This window comes from Saccopteryx leptura, chromosome 1 (assembly GCF_036850995.1).
Source record: "Saccopteryx leptura isolate mSacLep1 chromosome 1, mSacLep1_pri_phased_curated, whole genome shotgun sequence".
Lineage (NCBI taxonomy): Eukaryota > Metazoa > Chordata > Mammalia > Chiroptera > Emballonuridae > Saccopteryx > Saccopteryx leptura.
In genome coordinates this window covers 150,760,360-150,776,926 of record NC_089503.1, presented here as the reverse complement: position 1 = coordinate 150,776,926, position 16,567 = coordinate 150,760,360, and the positions used below count along the sequence as shown (strand labels likewise).

The window sequence follows — 16,567 nt, the reverse complement described above, 5'->3', positions numbered from 1 at the left end:
GATTCAGGATCTTGTTGCATAACATGAACCTCACAGGTCCTCAGGCTACAGGTTTAGGACCGCTGGATGAGAGAGTTCATAGTAAACTACTTTCAGATTATTCAGGGAGGGGAGGTTCTTGCATTCGCTGCAAAGACAAGCAGAAAATCACTACCCTGGGACTTAGGAGATGTTTTATCTTTTCTGCAGACTGTCTGAGAAGCTATGAGTTTAGCTTTCCCATCCTTCATCCTGTGCCCTAGCTCACACTCCCTTCCACCGCCTCCTGCAGGCTGGGACCTGGGATGGGGCTGTTTCCCCCTGAGACCAAGCCAGACTGGGTCCCGCCTCCTGCAGATTTACAGCATTGTGGCTTATTGATCGATGGACGAACAGAGGGAAGAAAAACAAAAGCATTTTAATATCAGGGTTGCTTCAATTACACTGACAGTTTCTCCATTCATTCGTCTATTCCTTCACTCATGTGTCCATTCATTAAACAAATAGATTTGTTTTACTCACTAATGTATTCTTAGCATTTAGAACACTACCTGCCCCATAATAGGTATTTGATATCATTTCATTCTTTCAGCAAGTGTTTATTCAGCACCTACTACCTTCCAGTTACTGTTGAAGGTTCTGAGGATGCAGAAGAAACAAAACAAAGAGCCTGTTCTTGAAGCACGTGTGCTCTAGTGGGAAGACTGACAACAAACAAACGAATCCATTTAACCCCAGTGCCAGGGCAGGGGAAGGGAGGGAGGGTGGCAGGGAAGGAGGCTGTGTTAGCAGGGGGGCGGGGGGTGGTCAGGACAAGGCTGAACACAGGCCCTGCGTGATAATGGAGTAAGCCACATGTGAGCTGTCCTCTCCGATGTTAGCTCTCATTAGCCTTACTAACATGGGTCACTTGTTTAAAAAAAAGAATTGAGTCTGAAAAGTTCTAGGTGGCTGGTGATTTTTCAGCCAGCAGCTGCTCAGGTCTACTTACACGCAGGTTGACCTCTGATTGGAACACACTTTAGCTTCCCACTATTTTTCACTGTGACCTACCAGTGTGCACAAACACTAGCTGGCCGTTGTTGATATGAGCCTGCATGAAGTTGCAGACGCTCTGACCAGGAAGGGACTTGAGAGCCAAGTGTCCATTGCTGGGTGGAGTGACCCAGTAGGCAAGGTCCTGTGGGGATGAGTCTGCGTCCTTCGCACAGAGGTCAGCATGGGTAACCTCGGTGACAGAATTCACCCAGACCTTCAAAAGAAGAGAAACACAGGTCTCACCAGGACCCATTCCAACCGCAGTGTTATTGGTAAACTGCATCGCAATGAGACAGACAGACCCTGGCCCCTTGCTCCAAGATTTAAAACCCAAAGCAATTCACCAGCGTTTCTGAAACGTGGGGCCTCTTAATTCGAAACAGACACATCATTAAATGCATGTCATAGTGTTCATTTAATTCATGAGGGTTACAAGGTTTCAATAAAAAAAGGATCCAGAATTATTTATTCAAAATTAGCTACTTAAGGAACATACGCATCTATAAAAAGTGCAACAGCAATAAAGGCAGATGGCTACCACGCGCCTCCTGTGTGGCTGGTGCGCACAGCCCACGAGAGCGGAGTGAAGGAATTCTACTCATCGCTTTAAGAAGCCAGTGATTTCATCTGCTTTTAAATAGTTGAAGGAAAAACAAACACACATTGATCCTTCTTCCTTCCCCCACTCCCCTGGTTGCGGGAGAGCAGGTGGCTGGCCCTGGTGGCCGGGCAGAGTCCGTTGTGCTGAGCGCAACAGCATTGTGTCTGGGGCACGCCCGTTTTCCAACCACACGTGAGATCTGACTGCATTGCCTGAGCATCTCCGACAGCATGCTGTGCACGGAGTCTCTGCACGTGCCAGGGGACTCCCAGGTGACGTCAGGCATTCCCGGCACTCCAGGGACCGGGAGCCCTGTCATCGAGTCATGGAGCAGCCCTCCCGTGGAGAGGAAGAGGAACCAGGGAGGAAACGGCAGGCACCACGCGGACATGAACTGTGTCTTCTCTTTGAAGGTCCCAGGTGCCATGAAAAAGATTTAACTGGAGCAAAATGAGGGGTTCTGGAGTTGGGGGGGGGTTAGCTGGGAGGCTCATTTGAGGGAAATCAGAAGGAAGCGAAAGAGGAGCCAGGGGAGGGCACTGGGCAGAGGGAACAGCCTCGGTGGGGGCACAGGACAAGCCAGGTGGCCAGCGAAAAGGGGAGTCAGACACGTGGTAGAGGGCAAACGCTGCAGGGACTTGAGGGCCCCCTGGGAACCCTGGCTTCCCCCGAGTGCAGGGGGGGAGCGCCGTGGAGCGTTAGGTGGGGACTAGGCTGCTCTGGCCCGGGGCGGGGCAGAGTCCTCTGGCCTCTGGCTCAGGAAGAGACTGAGGTAAGCTGAGGCTGGGAGCAGGGAGTCCAGCAGGCGATGACAGCAACCATCCAGAAAGAGGTGAGAAGCCAGTGGCCGGAAATGGTAGCGGTGGGCAGAAGGGGCCACATTCTGGGTGTAGGGCAGAGGGAAGGCCAACAGAGCGTCTGAAGAATTAGCTGTGGCGGAGGGGCATAGAGGAAGGAAAGGTGGTGAGGACCCCTGCATGCTTTGCACTCACCAAAGAGAAAGAGAAAGAGTTGCTGGCAACTGAAATGAGGGGAGATTCAGGGGGTGGGTTTGGGGAGTAAGATTGTGTCAGTTTTGAGCATGTTGACTTTAAAATGCTTACTGAGACATCAGATCACATCTGATGGGACGAGGCTGTTTTGAGTTTCTGAAATCATGCGTCACAGGACATGTTGCTACCACGAAAAACGGGCAGCTCTATCACTAACTACGTTTTTATGTTTCTGCCTGTATTTATAAATATCTTCCACAGAAACACTGCGCACATTCCCAAATGTCTATGTCGTTCTTCGCTCTCTGACCGGAACCTTATCTTGTGTGTTTGTTACCAACTTGTTTAAAAATACAATCCTAGCCCTGGCTGGGTGGTTCAGTGGATAAAGCATCGTCCCTGCATGCCACAGTGGTGGGTTTGATCCCCGGTCAGGGCACGTAGGAGAAGCAATCAATGAGTACACAACTAAATAAAACAAGTAAGTGAAAGGAGTTGATGCTTCTCTCTCTCTCTTAAATCAAAGAAATAATTTTTTTTTAATTCAATCCTAAACAGCTTAATAGATGATTTCTCTGGTCAAAGCAAATGTAGTTCAATCAGTGGCCCCCTTGCTTTCAGTAAGACCAGATGCAGCACCCAGTCTTTGGTGACACAAATCTCAAATAGGCAGGGAGAAAGAAAACAAACAAAAAAACAAACAGCCTGACCAGGCAGTGGCACAGCGGATAGAGTGTGGGACTGGGATGCAGAGGACCAGGTTCAAGACTTCCAAGGTCTCCAGTGTGAGCGTGGGCTCATCTGGTTTGAGAAAAAAAGAGCTCACCAGCTCGGACCCAAGGTCGCTGGCTCCAGCAAGGGGTCACTCGCTCAGCTATAGCCCCACGGTCAAGGCACATATGAGAAAGCAATCAATGAACAACTAAGGTGTCGCAACAAAAAACTAATGATTGATGCTTCTCATCTTTCTCCATTCCTGTCTGTCCCTATCTATCCCTCTCTCTGACTCTCTCTGTCTCTGTAAAAACATAAGAAAAATAACAACAAAGACCCCAAACTTCAATTCAGATTGAAAAGTGATCTGAAGCCCAAGAAATCCTGGTATAAGGAATAAATATTTGAAAAATATTGATACTTATTAGTAAGGAGTAATTTTTTTTTCAAGTGAGAAGAAGGGAGATAGTGAGACAGACTCTCACATGCGCCCTGACTGGGTTCTACATGACAACTCCTATCTGGGGCCACTGCTCAAATAAACCAAGCTATTTTTAGTGCCTGAGGCTGAAGCTCGGACCAACCGAGTTATCCTCAGTGGCTGGGGCCAACACACAAACCAATCAAGGCACTGGCTATGGAAGGAGAAAAGGGAGAGAAGGGGCGATGGAGGAGGGGAGAGAAGCAGATGGTCACTTCTCCTGTGTGCCCTGACCGAAAATTAAATCCATACACTCTATCCACTGAGCCAACTGGCCAGGGCTGCAATTTTTAAATATAAGATTTAGAAACCCAATTATGATCCAATTTAATCCCGGTTGTCATCCTCACATTTAAACCTTTGTTTTGAGTTCCATGTGAGGGATAGGAAACAGTCATGAATTCAGCCTCCCACGGTCTGACCTTCTGGGCATGCGGTCATCACCCAGACCTCACCACCCAAATGCCTCCCCTGACCTTACTCTCACAGCCCTTTTAGTGATGACAAGTGCTTATCAGAAACAAGCAAATGGTTCTATTTTCAGTGCAGAAAACAACAAAACAAAATAGGCAGGATTATAGAAAGCAAAAGATGAAAACTAGGAAAATGAAGCCCCCTTGTGGACACAAACCCATCGGATAGACACAAAGATCACTGTCACTCTTGAAGACCAAAAAGATGCTGTAGAAGAACATATTTCAGAGTAAAATGCAAAGGACTCGCCCAAGGTGGTTCTAACTCAGATTCCTAACTCCAGTTTGTCAGAATGGAAATCATCTCTGGTACCACAGAATGGCCGTGACAATCAGCCAGCCAAAAGCCCTGTGAGTGCTGAAATGTTTAAAGCAATAGTTTCAACCTTTTTACACTTGGGGACCAGTGAAAATAGGAGAATTGTTTTGGGGATCGCTAAGATAGAAATGAAAACCATTATTACTATTTTGTTCATCATCTTTTAGTTATATAATATTACAAAATAAAAATTATCTAAAATAATCAAACAGTAAACAATATATTTTTTAATATAATACAACTGAACTTTTTAGAGAGCAATATTTAATTCAAGTAAAGGTAGTGTGAAATCTGTTACTTCTTTGCAAGATACATAATCACCAAGGCTATAGTTTTGTTTCCAAGAGACAACTGCTACATGGACATCCATTCTGTTTCTCTGTCTGGTTTTTATTAGTGATGGGGCGAAAAGTCTTCTCACAAGTAGGTAATAGAAAATAGATTAAAAATTTAATAGCTTTGTGACAAAGAGATGGCTAGTCTTCTTCCAGTGGTATCCAACATTGTGACAATGATTGCATTGTACGTTTGGACACCAGAGTGACATCCGAAGATAAATCTATCAGGTTTTCTTTTTCCTAATGCTTAAGGGAGCAGGCGTTGATATCTTCCACGAATGGGTTATTGATCCAAAGGTTACCTTTACAGGAATCCTCATTTTCAGGGTAATAATGATCCAAGTTTTGAAATAATGCTCTTACATGTTGATTTATTATATTAAACATGAATTTTCAGTTGATGTCTGCAGCAATCAAAAAGTCTTGGAAAAGTGGACACATTTCTACATCTTCTCCCTGTATGCGACTTTCCCAAAGAACAAGTTACTTTTTGAATGCATCGTCTTATTTCTTACTATAAAAATGTTTGTGTTAAACCCCTGAAGAGAAATATTTAGTTCATGGAAGAGGCTAAATGTATCCACCATATATGCACGCTTAGCCATCTATTCCTCATCCAACAAAAGCCCTATTAATGCAGAGTTTTGCTCTTGCAAAGACTGTTTCATCTCTTCTCTCAGCTCGAAAAGGCATGAAGAAGCCTTCCTCTTGAGGATTACCTCACCTCCGTGTAGAGAAGATGTTGGTGTTGTGAATCCATACTCTCACATAGTGTCGTGAACAGTCTGGAGTTCAAACCTCGACTACGAGTATCACTGACGATCCTCACTGTGTCATTCAGCACTGTGTTCAATTCAGGGGAAAGTTTATTTGCATCTAAATGCTGCTGGTGAAATTGTACAGGGTGTGGACAACATTTCTGGGTGCACAACGTCTTTTACTTTCACAGCTCCCTCTGAGTGATGCAGCACCGTCCATACACACTCTGGGGCACTCTCCCCAGTCTAGGCCCCTCCACTTGAAAGTACTCATTAAAAGCATTAAAGATCTCTGAACTAGTGGTCCGACCTGGCGTACCGAGACAACCGACTAGTTTTCCCTAAAGTCTTTATGGCCAATACCCCTCACGAAGCAAAGCAGAATAGCATGGCTACTCATGCCAGTTGATCCATCAAGTTGAACAGCAAAACATTTCAATTTCCTTATCCTTTCTACAATTAACCAATATCATTGGCCATAGCAATAATTCTTCTCTGAATAGTGCTGTCCAAAAGCGGTATAGCCTCAAGTTTTTGTGTGACTTGAGGACCCAAGCTTTCCAGAGTGACATGTAAGATACAAGGCTTTACTAATTCTTCAGCAATAGTGAACTTTTCTGTTTTTTAATTTTAGATATTTGAAGGGCATCTAAATAAGACACTCAACACAGCAATTTGTCATTGTTTTCTTCATTTGAATATTTTGGTTTTTTTATTTGGTTGTGTAATCTTTCAAGAAAGAAAAAACTTGAAACACCCCAGTGGTTTATCAATAAGATTGAGAAATGCCTCAAATGCAAATGACAAGTTTGAGAGATTTCATTGCATTATTGGGCAGAATTTCAGAACATACTACACAGGAGGGCTGTGGTGATAATTTACTACCAGGTGCTACAGTGAAACCAAGTTTTAAAAATTCCTTATTGTACTGCCTAACAAAGTTTCCTTTTCTTTTTTTGGTTTCTGTTGCCCCTTCCAAATTATCCACACATTTCTTTTTCATTGTCTCTTTTAAACTTGAAGCACTAGTCCTCAGCTTATGTTCCATGTCATCATGACTTTTACTTGACTTGTTTTCACTTTTGAAGAAGGTTGAAATGTTTTGTTGTTCTTTTTTTTTTTTTATAAATACATTTTTATTTTAATGGGGTGACATCAATAAATCAGGGTACATACATTCAAAGAAAACATTTCCAGGTTATCTTGTCATTTAGTTCTGTTGCATACCCATCACCCGAAGAGATATCGTCCTCCGCCATCCTCCATCCAGTTCTCTCTGTACCCCTCCCCCTCTCCCTCTCCCTCCTTCCCTCCCCCCACCCCCGTAACCACCACACTCCTGTCCATGCCTCTTAGTCTCGCTTTTATGTCCCACCAATGTATGGAATCCTGCAGTTCCTGTTTTTTTCTGATTCGCTTATTTCACCCCGCACAATGCTACCAAGACTCTACCATTCCGCTGTAAGTGATCCGATGTCATCATTTCTCCTAGCTGAATAGTATACCATGGTGTATATGTGCCCCATCTTCTTCATCCAGTCCTCTATTTTTTTTTACAGTGATTAAAAGCCTTTAAGCCAACTCTTGGCCAATACAGCAAGAATCCATAAAAGAGTAGAGTCCTTAACATGTTCCCCAAGTCCAAGTTGGGCCCATCACCATGCCAAATCCCTAAAAAAATGCAACCCAATCACAGTTCAGTCTGTTAGGAGCTGTCACAGGGAGCAGGAGTCCAGGAAAGTTCCCCACAGGAAAAGTCCGCATGGCACTAGAATTGTTGTCACCATTCTATACTTTGCAGCTCATGTCCAAGTCCCAATGACCGCTGTTTCTAGCTGGTAATGATTCAGGTAGACTGGAAAAAGCCATTTGCAGCATGCGTGGATATGGAGCTTCTGTTCTCCTCTGCCTGGAGAGTTGAGACCAGGGTGCTTTTCCCTGGAGCTCTGCGACTGTGGCATGGTAAAGAGAACCTTGGGATACACTAAGCTGGGTGGCAAAGGTAAATTCATAATACAAGTTGGCAAAAGGAGGAAAGAGAGCTCTAAATTAGGAGTAGGTCCCAGCCTGAAATATGAGTGGGGCATTGAGGTAGGAGGGATAAAGGAAACACTATATATTAAACAAAGCAGCAGAAAATAGGACTATCAACACCCACAACAGAGATCTTTGAGGGAATAATAAAAAACCTGACTATTCAGGCAAAACATAGTTAAGTGGCCCTTGTGCAAATGAGATCAGTTTACCTGCTTCTTGGAAGAAATACCCTAGGCTCGTCCATAGTGTCGTAGATGGGGCCGACGGCCCTGGGCACCTTCAGCCTTCAGTGGCAAACCCCAGCTTTCTGAGCAAGGTTAGGTCATAGGTGGCTGGAGCAGGGCTGGAAGAGACTGAACCCTCCCTTAGAGGAGCGAGGGGGAAGCCCACCTTCCAGTGTCCCTGTTTCCTCACAGCAGAGGCGTGTAAGCCTGGCAGGCTTTAGCTCAATGACCTTCCTTTCCACTATTGAAGCAGGACCCAGATGGCATCCTATGAGACCCCTTTGGGGTGTTGGAGCCTTTCAGGGTGTATCCTAAAAGCTAGTAGTTGCCCTGATCTCTATTGGGCTTTTTCTGCCTCTAGGTATCTTAAAAGCCATTCTCAGAAGATCTCGCTGAGGGGTTTGAGGATCCCCATCCACCTATATAAATCTTTTTCATATATCTAGAGCTACTTGGAAAAAGACAAAACAGTGTTATTAGCTAGATCTAATAAAGAAGGTAGTAGTTTGCAGGCGAAAAAGATTTGGTGTCTCCTGTTCATCAGCATTCAAAAGAAATGTAAAATTTTTTTTTTTAAGTAAAAAGCATGATATGGTAGACCCGTCGGAGTCATTGGCCTGGTGTGCAGGATTCCCGGGTTCGATTCCTGGCCAGAGCACACAGGAGAAGTGCCCATCTACCTCTCCATCCCTCCCCCTCTCCTTCCTCTTCGTCTCTCTCCTCCCGCCCGCAGCCAAGGCTCCACCGGAGCAAAGCCACCCCGGGCACTAAGGATGGCCCCATGGCCTCCACCCCAGTCGCTAGAATGGCTCTGGTTGTAACAGAGCAACACCCCAGATGGGCAGAGCATTCCCCCCTGGTAGGCATGCCAGATGGATTCCAGTCAGGCGCATGCAGGAGTCTGTCTGACTGCCTCCCCATCTCCATCCTCAGAAAAATACAAAGAATAAATAAATAAAAGAAAAAAAATACTACCAAAAAAAAAGGGGGGTGGGGGCATTCCCTTGTGCTAAAGCTCCAGGAAGCATGGAGTATGTCCTATGAAACATGGAGCTCTATATTGACATATAAGTCTTTGAAGAAGGAGAAACTGCTGAAATAGTTTATCAGCATTTGTCCCTAAGACAGCAGTCTTTATAGTGGAAACACCATACGTAAATATTTGCTGTCTGTCTATAGATTAAGGGGGGAATATAGCAAATGCTGAAGAGCCATGATCTTTGTGCACCTCCCCTCCCCCAACCCCCTTCCTCTCCTCCCCCCACCCTGTAACACCAACACTGTTGTTCTTGTCTCTGAGTCTCATCTTTATGTCCCACCTATATATGGAATCATATAGTTCTTAGTTTTTTCTGATTTACTTCTTTCGCTCAGTATAACGTTATCAAGGCCCATCCATGTTGTTGTAAAAGATCCTATGTCATCATTTCTTATGGTTGAGTAGTATTCCATAGTATATATATACCAAAGCTTTTTAATCCACTCGTCCTCTGATGGACACTTGGGCTGTTTCCAGATCTTTGCTATTGTGAACAATGCTGCCATAAACATGGGGGTGCATTTCTTCTTTTCAAACAGTGCTATGGTGTTCTTGGGGTATATTCCTAACAGTGGTATAGCTGGGTCAAAAGGCAGTTCGATTTTTAATTTCTTGAGGAATCTCCATACTGTTTTCCACAGTGGCTGAACCAGTCTGCATTCCCACCAGCAGTGCAGGAGGGTTCCCTTTTCTCCACATCCTCGCCAGCACTTATTCTGTGTGGTTTTGTTGATGAGCACCATTCTGACTGGTGTGAGGTGATATCTCATTGTGGTTTTAATTTGCATTTCTCTAATCATTAGTGATGTTGAACATTTTTTCATATGCCTGTTGGCCATCTGTGTGTCCTCTTTGGAGAAGTGTCTATTCATTTCTTTTGCCCATTTTTGGATTGGATTGTTTGTCTTTCTGGTATTAAGTTTTACAAGTTCTTTATAAATTTTGGTTATTAACCCCTTATCAGACGCTATGTCAAATATATTCTCCCATTGTGTAGTTTGTCTTTTTATTCTGTTCTTATTGTCTTTAGCTGTGCAGAAGCTTTTTAGTTTGATAAAGTCCCATTTGTTTATCCTGTCTTTTATTTCACTTGCCTGTGGAGACAAATCAGCAAATATATTGCTGCGAGAGATGTCAGAGAGCTTACTGCCTATGTTTTCTTCTAAGATGTTTATGGTTTAACAGCTTACATTTAAGTCTTTTATCTATTGATATTTTTAGTTTATTTTTGTGAGCGTGTAAGTTGGTGGTCTAGTTTCATTTTTTTGCAGGTAGCTGCCCAATTTTCCCAACACCATTTGTTGAAGAGGCTATCTTTACTCCATTGTATTTCCTTACCTCCTTTGTCAAATATCAGTTGTCCATAGAGCTGTGGGTTTATTTCTGGGTTCTCTGTTCTGTTCCATTGATCTATGTGCCTGTTCTTATGCCAGTACCATGCTGTTTTGAGTACAATGGCCTTATAATATAACTTGATATCTGGAAGTGTGATATCTCCCGATTTTTTCTTCCTTTTCAATATTGCTGAGGCTATTCGTGTTCTTTTTTGGTTCCATATAAATTTTTGGAATATGTGTTCTATGTCTTTGAAGTAAGTCATTGGTATTTTAATTGGTATTGCATTGAATTTATAAATTGCTTTGGGTAATATAGACATTTTAATGATGTTTATTCTTCCTAACCATGAGCACGGTATATGCCTCCACTTATTCGTATCTTCCCTGATTTCTTTTATCAATGTTTTATAATTTTCTGAGTACAAGTCTTTAATCTCCTTGGTTAGATTTATTCCTAGGTACTTTATTTTTTTGGTTGCCATGGTAAAGGGGATTGATTCCTTGATTTCTTTTTCTGACAGTTCATTATTAGTGTATAAAAATGCCTCTGATTTCTGAGTATTGATTTTATATCCTGCCACCTTGCCGAATTCATTTATCAGGTCTAGTAGTTTTTTGACTGAGACTTTAGGGTTTTCTATATACAATATCATGTCATCTGCAAATAATGATAGTTTTACTTCTTCTTTTCCAATTTGGATGCCTTTTATTTCTTTTTCTTGTCTGATTGCTGTGGCTAGGACTTCCAGAACTATGTTGAATAAGTGTGGTGAAAGAGGGCACCCCTGCCTTGTTCCTGATCTTAAGGGGATTGCTTTTAATTTTTGCCCATTGAGTATGATATTGGCTGTGGGTTTGTCATAGATGGCCTTTATCATGTTGAGGTATGTTCCCTGTATTCCCACTTTGCTGAGAGTTTTGATCATGAATGGGTGCTGGGCTTTATCAAATGCTTTTTTTGCATCTATTGAAATTATCGTGTGGTTTTTTTCCTTTCTTTTGTTTATGTGATGAATCACATTGATTGATTTGAGAATATTGTACCAGCCTTGCCTCCCAAGAATAAATCCTACTTGATCATGGTGTATGATTTTTTCCATATATTGCTGGATCCGGTTTGCTAATATTTTGTTGAGGATTTTTGCATCTAAGTTCATCAGGGATATTGGCCTATAATTTTCTTTTTTTGTGTTGTCTTTGCCTGGTTTTGGAATCAGAATTATGCTCGCCTCATAAAAGGAGTTTGGAAGTCTTCCTTCCTCTTGAATTTTTTGAAATAGCTTGAGAAGGATAGGAGTTAGTTCTTCTTTGAATATTTGGTAGAATTCACTTGTGAAGCCATCAGGCCCAGGACTTTTCTTTTTTGGGAGTTTTTTGATAGCTGTTTCAATCTCATTTGTTGTAATTGGTCTGTTTAGGTTTTCTGATTCTTCCAGATTGATTTTTGGAAGATTATATGATTCAAGGAATTTGTCCATTTCATCTATGTTGTCTAGTTTTTTGGCGTACAGTTCTTCATAGTATTTTCTTACAATATTTTGTATTTCTGTTGTGTCAGTTGTTATTTCTCCACTCTCATTTCTAATTTTATTTATTTGAGTCCTCTCTCTTTTTTTCTTGGTGAGTCTTGTTAAAGGTTCATCGATCTTGTTTACTTTTTCAAAGAACCAGCTCCTGGTTTCATTGATCCTCTGTATTGTTTCTTTAGCCTCTATGTCATTTATTTCTGCTCTGATCTTTATTATTTCCTTCCTTCTACTAGCTCTTGGCTTTACTTGCTGTTATTTTTCTAGTTCTTTTAGATGCAGGGTTAAGTTGTTTATTTGAGCTTTTTCTAGCTTCTTGAGGTATGCCTGTAATGCTATAAACTTCCCTCTCAGGACTGCTTTTGCTGTGTCCCATAAATTTTGAGTTGATGTATGCTCATTATCGTTTGTTTCTAGGAATTTTTTAATTTCTTCTTTGATCTCAATGTTAACCCATTCATTGTTTAATAACGTGCTATTTAGTTTCCAAGTGTTTGAATGTTTTTCAATTTTTCTATTGTGGTTGATTTCTAGTTTAATGCCATTGTGATCAGAGAAAGTGCTCGATATGATTTCAATCTTCTTAAATTTGTTGAGCCCGCTTTTGTGCCCTAACATGTGGTCTATTCTTGAGAATGTACCATGAGCGCTTGAAAAGAATGTATATTCTGCTGTTTTAGGGTGAAAGATATCTATTAAATCGAGTTGATCTAATATGTCCTTTAAGTCTGCTGTTTCTTTGTTAATTTTCTTTCTTGAGGATCTATCTAATGATGTTAATGGGGTATTGAAATTCCCTACTATTATAGTATTGCTGTTGATCTCGCCCTTTAAGTCCATCATAGTCTGCTTTATATATTTAGGTGCTCCTATATTAGGTGCCTAGATATTTATAATAATTATATCTTCCTTTTGGATTGCTCCCTTTATCATTATGTAGTGACCTTCTTTATCTCTAACTATGGTCTTTGTTTTAAAGTCCATTTTGTCTGATATAAGTATTGCTACCCCAGCTTTTTTTTCATTTCCATTTGCGTGAAATATTTTTTTCCATCCTTTTATCTTCAGTCTGTGTGCATCTTTTGATTTAAGGTGTGTCTCTTGTAGATAGCATATGTATGGGTCCTGTTTTCTTACCCATGCAGCTACCCTATGTCTCTTGATCGGATCATTTAATCCACTAACATTTAAGGTTATTACTGATATGTAATTGTTTATTGCCATTTTTTTTCTTTAAAACTGTATTTCTCTTTTGCTATATATTTTTTTTCCTTTGATCTGTTTACAACAGGTTCCTTAGCATTTCTTACAGCCATGCTTTGGTTGCAGTGAATTCCTTGAGTTGTTTTTTTTTTTGTCTGTAAAGCTTTTTATTTCTCCTTCAATTTTAAATGATAGCCTTGCTGGATAAAGTAGTCTTGGTTGTAGGTTCTTGTTCTGCATTACTTTGAATATTTCTTGCCATTCCCTTCTGGCCTCAAGTGTTTCTGTTGAGAAGTCAGAAGTCATCCTTATGGGGGCTCCTTTGTAGGTGATAGTCTTTTTTTCTCTAGCAGCTTTTAATATTTTCTCTTTATCATTTAGCTTTGGTATTTTAATTATGATGTGTCTTGGTGTTGGTTTCTTTGGGTTTCTCCTTAATGGAGTTCTCTGTGCTTCCTGAACATGTGAAATGTTTTCCTGCCTTAATTGGGGGAAGTTTTCTGCTATAATATGTTTGAACAAAGTCTCTATCCCTTGTTCTTTCTCTTCTTCTTCAGGAACCCCTATGATGCGGATGTTATTTCTCTTCATGTTGTCACAGAGCTCTCTTAGAGTTTCCTCAGACTTTTTGAGTCTCTTTTCTTTTTTCTGCTCTGCTTCCGTGCCTTTATTTATTGTGTCTTCTAACTCACTGATTCGATTTTCTGCTTCATCCATCCTGCTTTTAATTCCTTCCATTGTATTCTTTATTTCAGATATTGTATTTGTCATTTCTGACTGATTCTTTTTTATTATTTCAATATCCTTTTTTATATTTGTTATCTCTTTATTTAGGTTTTCGTAATGGCCATCTATGGATGTTCTAATATCTTTGAGCATCCTAACAATCGTTATTTTAAACTCTGCATCTGGTAATTTGGTTATATCTGATTCACTTAGGTCCTTTTCTGGGGATTTCTCTTGGTTTATTTGTGTTGTATTTCTCTGCCTCCACATTTTCTCTTCACGGGAGTGGCTGTGATCACGTGCTCGGGTGCACAAGGGTTGGTGGCCTTGGCCTTTGCCCCGCCCCCGTGTGTGACGTTATGCTCGGTCCTGAGGGCACTGGTGAGCACCTTTGCTCAGCTGCGGGTCTCCGCCTGTTTCCGAGCTTTCGCCCTGCCCTTGCATAAGGATCCCACTCAAGGAACAGCTGCTAACCTTGGCTCTACCGCCGGGCAAGGCTGCGTGCCCAAGCTCAGCTCCGTAGCAGAACTCCGCCTCTTCTGGGCTTTTGGCTCCACCACCGCGGGAGGAGCCGGCTACCAAGTCAGTCCGCAAGCCTGGGTTGCACGGGCGGGCAGGGCTGTGTTCCTCTGCCCTTGCTCCGGGGCTGGTCTCCACCCTTTCCGGGGTTCCCGCCCTTCTCCCTGAGGCTGGATTACAGGCTGCCAGCAGCTGAGCTTGACTGCTTTTGCACGCCCCCTTCTCCCCAGCCGGGCAAGATTGAGCTCACACCTGAGCCCAGTGGTGGCCAGCCAGCTTCAGCCCCTGTCAGCAGAACCGTGCTTTTGTTTCCCGCTGCCCCTGCTCTCCGGTGCGCCCTCAGCCGCGTGGGTGGGGGTGTTGCAGCTCGGACCCTAAGACTTACTATTGTAGACCTGAAAGCTCCCTCCTTCTATGCGACTCTACTCTGAATGCCGTGGGGGAGCTTGTTTGGCTGCTCTCCTGCTTCCCTTTGCTGGTATTGCTGTTTCCAGGCGAAATATTCACTTCAGCTTTGGGGAGTGACTCGTCCCAGGGGTTAGGGTGGCTATCTCCCAAAATGTTTCTCCCTATGCTTCCTAGATTACACTCTCTTCCTGTTACTCTGGTCCTCTCCTCTCTATCCCCCGTCCCCAGGAGCCCCAGGTGATTGTTTTTGAGAGAGATGTTCTGCGCGGTCCCTTTAAGAAGGATCCTGGGTCTGAGAAATCAGACTCTCTCACAAACAGTATTCTGACTTGTTTCCAGCTAAATACTGTCCTTACGCCTCTTCTGGGCTCTGGGGCTGCAGGCTGGGGCTTTGTTCCTGGGGCTCAGGACCCTTTCCCCTCTGCTAAACTCACTTCCCGCCACGTGAGTCTCTCCCTGCTGCCGTTCACTCTGAGGAGCTGGGCAGCCCTCTCCGCGTTTCCGCGTTTCCACTTTTTCTACCAGTCTCGGTGTGGCTTCTTCCTTGTTCTTTTTTCTTTTCCAGTTTGTAGGGTTTACAATTTGTAGCACAATGACATTACACACACAATAATTTATTTGCAAACAATATGGATGTGTTCTGAACAGGCGAATACATGCATGACTATTTGGGCAAGTGTGAAAAAAACATATATTCAGATTGTGCACAATAGTGCATGATGGTGCAAGCTGGTCCTTGGTTTCTGAATGCCACATGCATGATACATTGAACACTACATAACTTTGTCTAAACACTATTTGCACAAGTGTAAAAAAATGAACTACAGAGAGAGGGGGTGGGAGTCTGAGTGTGCGCATAACCTAGCCAGCTGGAAACGGAAACACGCAACAGAAAGTTTTATCTTACTGTACATAACAGTATAACATGGTACAACCTAGTGGTTGATTTCCTAACTCCACTTGTATAATATGTTTTTTGTCTGTTGCATATGATTTGTAAATTCTCTGAGCGGTGCAAAGGATTGTGTGAATGAGCGGACAAGTTCCAAAGATTTCTAAGACAACCTCAAGAGTATTTTCATCAATTATACAGGCTGACGAGTGGCCATCACCCTGAGCATAAGCTAATGTGACTAAGACCACCACTGGGTCTAGACTCTTCATACAACATCAAGGTGGTTAAATCGATCAACAGACTGGCATGAAATTTCTGGTGGACTGGCACAGGTCTGCAGACTGGTGGTAGGAAAACACTGGTTTAAAGTACTTCAAGAGAAAGAAATGCATCTGAAACACTGGGACACAGTGGCTGACATCCAGATTTCTGCCTCTGAGCTCCCATCCAGAGTCTGAGATGCCAGTAGCCCTGCTACCCTCACACTCCCACTTCCTGCTCCCAGGTGATCACTCCTGCCACATCCTCCAGGCCCTGGTGACAGGTAAGAAGAGTGGGTGGCCAAGTGGGAGAATCTGAAGGTCTTGAGACACTGCTGTTTGAAAAATCAGAGACAGTGTCTTTATACACCTGTTCTGTCTCTCTGGAGAACCCTAAATAATATACAAGTCTTGTGAATCCCTGTTTAGAACAGCTCCCCCCACCTCTACCCCAGACTCTACCACTGTTCAACTTTTTGGTTTGGGGCAAGTCAACCTCTGGAGTGTTCACTCTCTTTTCTTTAAAATGAGAGCAAGAGCCAGCCTCGCTTTATGTACCACCCCAGGTCCTCGGGCTTCTTAACTGTAATGTGAAGGAGGAGGCAGTGGAGCACCATGGTTATGAGCAGAAGCTGGCGTCCACCTGTGGCTTTGACCTTGGGCAAGCATCTCTAAGCCCCTCTGTGCCTCAGCTCCCTTG

General features: G+C 43.0%; 1 protein-coding gene across 1 annotated transcript in view; it reads right to left on the bottom strand.

Annotated features, from left to right (window-relative positions):
- Positions 1 to 16,567, bottom strand: part of LOC136388144 (chondroitin sulfate proteoglycan 4-like) — a 74,519-nt gene that overhangs the window by 21,232 nt on the left and 36,720 nt on the right. The window contains exon 9 of the mRNA XM_066360124.1: positions 1,033 to 1,231. Coding sequence (XP_066216221.1) covers positions 1,033 to 1,231 — 199 coding nt within the window. The remainder of the gene's footprint in view (positions 1 to 1,032; positions 1,232 to 16,567) is intronic.